General features: G+C 44.9%; 1 protein-coding gene across 1 annotated transcript in view; it reads right to left on the bottom strand.

The window, feature by feature from the left end:
* Nucleotides 1-1,269: 1,269 nt before the first annotated feature.
* ANXA4 (annexin A4) overlaps nucleotides 1,270-3,008 on the bottom strand; it is an 11,854-nt gene continuing 10,115 nt past the window's right edge. The window contains exons 12-13 of the mRNA XM_057384455.1: nucleotides 2,765-2,887; nucleotides 1,270-2,504 (exon numbers count right to left, since the gene is read on the bottom strand). Coding sequence (XP_057240438.1) covers nucleotides 2,445-2,504; nucleotides 2,765-2,887 — 183 coding nt within the window. The 3' untranslated portion in view covers nucleotides 1,270-2,444. The remainder of the gene's footprint in view (nucleotides 2,505-2,764; nucleotides 2,888-3,008) is intronic.

The following is a 3,008-nucleotide window of genomic DNA, read 5'->3' as shown; positions in this document are numbered from 1 at the left end:
GCCCCGCGGCTCTGCGCCTGCGCGGCGGGCCTGAGGGGACAGGGGCGGGCGCTGCTGTGGAGCCTCTTCGTGCGTTCAGTTAATGATTGAAATCGGCTTCTGAGGTAATTGTTGTKAGGAAAATTAAYCCRCAAACATCAGAGGTTTATGTCCAAAAAGGAGAYAGAGGAGTCCTGTAAGTTTATTCGATTWAAGGAAGAGGCCATGGGATATTTCCATTGGGTCTTTTAAATTGATAGAGGACGCCGCCTCCTTTTTGTCTTAATTTCCCGTCCGCATTTCCCTCTCTCTTTCCCTATTGGCTGAGGAACTCGAGAGGTACAGACTCGCCGAATTGCTTAATACAGACCCCATCTAATACAGACCCCATCTAATGTGCATCCCCCCACGTCTCTTTTTATTCTTTGTGTCTCTGTTCTTTTTCTCTCAGTCCAGGGATTTAGCGCTGCCTTGGGTGGAATTCCTCTGGAATTTATGGTTCCTCCCATTGCTCCTTTCACCTGTCAGGATCTGGCCTTATCTACCAGCAGACCCCATAGTTTGTTTGTAAAGAAACCTCCCTCTCATTCCTTTCATTGTTTTGTTGAATCATAACCAATACATACATTTATAATAATTAGTGCATTATTCTTGAATTACTCCTAGCTAGCATCTAGCAAAGGTGTCATAAGCTACTTCTATAGGAAGACAGTTTGGGAAATTACTGAAACCTGAAGTTTTGATAAACTCATGTGCTTCAGTGAGCAAAGCCTGGGAGACAAACGTGTTTTTGAGGTTGGACATCTGGAACGTAGAATTTATGGACCACAAAGGCAATTTCCAGAAACCAGAAGATAAAAAAGAGACAAAGAATCAGTTCATGAGTTGGAAGGTCCTTACTGAAGGAAAAAGATACTAAAATGACTAAAACYGTGGGCTAATCAGCATAAGAAGCAGGCCTAAAGCTGCTCCCCATCCTGCCAAGGGCCTGCAGAGAAGCAGCTCCTGTGGAGAGCAAGAGTTTGGGACAAAGCAAGTTCTTTCCTTGCATACCCTCCCAGAACACACCAYTGGGATAGGAAGTACAGAAACAAATTCTTTATTCATTTTTCAAAACTCAGCAACTTCACCCAAGGCATTGAAATCCACCCCCAGCCCGAGCGCCTCTGCAGCTGCTGTGCTGTGTTGAACATTTCCCTGTGCTGAGCAGAACCCCCAGGAGAACTGGATAAAGCTCTGCCTCCTCGCCCGGCAAAAGTCAGCAATGTGTCTACAATGGCAGCCCAGAGAAACAGAAAGAAAATTATTTTATTGAAGGCCACAGAGGCATCTCCTATTCCAAGCAGCAGGACCCTGTTTTAGAGGAAAATGACTGATGGAACTGGGGTCTAACCACCTTGGTGTTTGAGCTTTGACAGTCCAAGCTCAGTCTGGTCCTTCAGAAMAGGATTATACATCAGCAGTAAAAAATAAATTGCTAAGCCAAAGCAGAATCCCACTTTTGTAGTGAAAAAAGCGAACAGGCAGGTGTGTAGAGTCTGGGTGAAAAGTCCCTCCCAGATATTGATGTGGACATCCAGGTGACATCCTTTAATGGTCCTGTGACACGGGGCTGCTGCCAGCATGGGGAGGTGTCCTGGGGAGTTACCTCAGGGAGCTTTGGGGAGGCATCCCAGCACCAGGCTGATGAGGTGGGGTTTTAGGGACAGGTCATTCCTAAAAAGGCACCATTCCAACAATATCACTTYATCCAGAGCAGGGTTTGCAGTATAACATAATTATTTATAGTCCAATAGTCAAGCAGACAGATCAAGAGCACAGGGCTGCTCTAACCAAGGCAGAAAAAGGGCTTTTCTGATGTCACCAGTGACAACTTGCCCACTTACAGATCTACAGGCAACATATACATACAGTGCAGGCAGGCTGTCAGTGTTCCCACCAACAGAGGCAAGTTAACATGTAAACGTTCTTGTGTTTTAGATATTTGATTTCTTTGTGTCTTAATTTTATCAAGAAACAGAAGCAAACCCATRTTCTAAACTCTCCATGTACTGATGAGGTTGGCTTTTCCCTGGGCAGCCTCTCACACTCTGCATCCAGGTTTGCTTCAGCTGATGCATTTTCCTGACCAACAAAGGGACAGCTGGTCAAGAAACAATTTAACTTTTGTATCTTTGGTTACAGCGTTCTGTGTAAGATGGGCTTTATCAGCCCAGTTAGTARGCAAATGGGTGTTCCCAAGCATAAAAGTGTGCCAAAAGGGTCAACCAGAATGGCCACTATCTAACCAGAGCATGAACTAACCTAAATCAATAATTAGAAAAATTAATAAGGCATTTGTGAAAAAARTTAATAGAAAGAAATCTTTATCATGATTGGGCTTGATGATCTTAAAGATCTTTTCCAACCTAAATGATTCTAYGATCAGCTGCTTCCCATCASCCAGGCAGTCCCAMAGGCCTCCTTTAATCCTCCCCACCACAGAGCCTGAGCAGAACTTTCCTGTAGTCCCCTGAGCAGTCTCCCTAGAGAGAGCAGAAAAAAAAAGGAACACCATTAATTTTGCAGGTCCATCGAAGGCARGATTCCTTCCAGTATATACAACTCACTGTAGAGTTTGTAGCCTCTTTGACAATTTAACACAAGAACATTCAGGAASGTTTTCAGTACATATATGTAAAGTCTCCTTAATTCTACTTCCTCTAAAATACCCAAAAGGTGTTGAGGGGGGACCTGTCTCCTTTAAGCTGCTTAGAAAGCCCAGCTGTAAGATTGCCAAGCTTACCTTAATGAAGGAGTGGAGCGATTTCCCATACATGGCCAGGAATTCCCTCCTGATGTAGAGCATGTCWACTTCTGAGCGGGACACCATCACCCGGATCAGGGTGCTGTCATCTGTGCCCAGGCCCTGAAGGAACACAACAACCAGCTGCAGCTGCAGAGCRTTTGGGACACATCCCTGACAGACACAAGGTTTGGCCTCATGTGGAATCTATTCCTAATTACAGAATCACAGAATCATTGGGGTC

Source organism: Malurus melanocephalus, unplaced genomic scaffold (assembly GCF_030028575.1).
Source record: "Malurus melanocephalus ecotype Western Australia unplaced genomic scaffold, MMel_1.1 scaffold_709, whole genome shotgun sequence".
NCBI classification, from domain to species: domain Eukaryota; kingdom Metazoa; phylum Chordata; class Aves; order Passeriformes; family Maluridae; genus Malurus; species Malurus melanocephalus.
The sequence above is the reverse complement of the archived record's forward strand: the minus strand, read 5'-3'. Positions and strand labels throughout refer to the sequence as shown.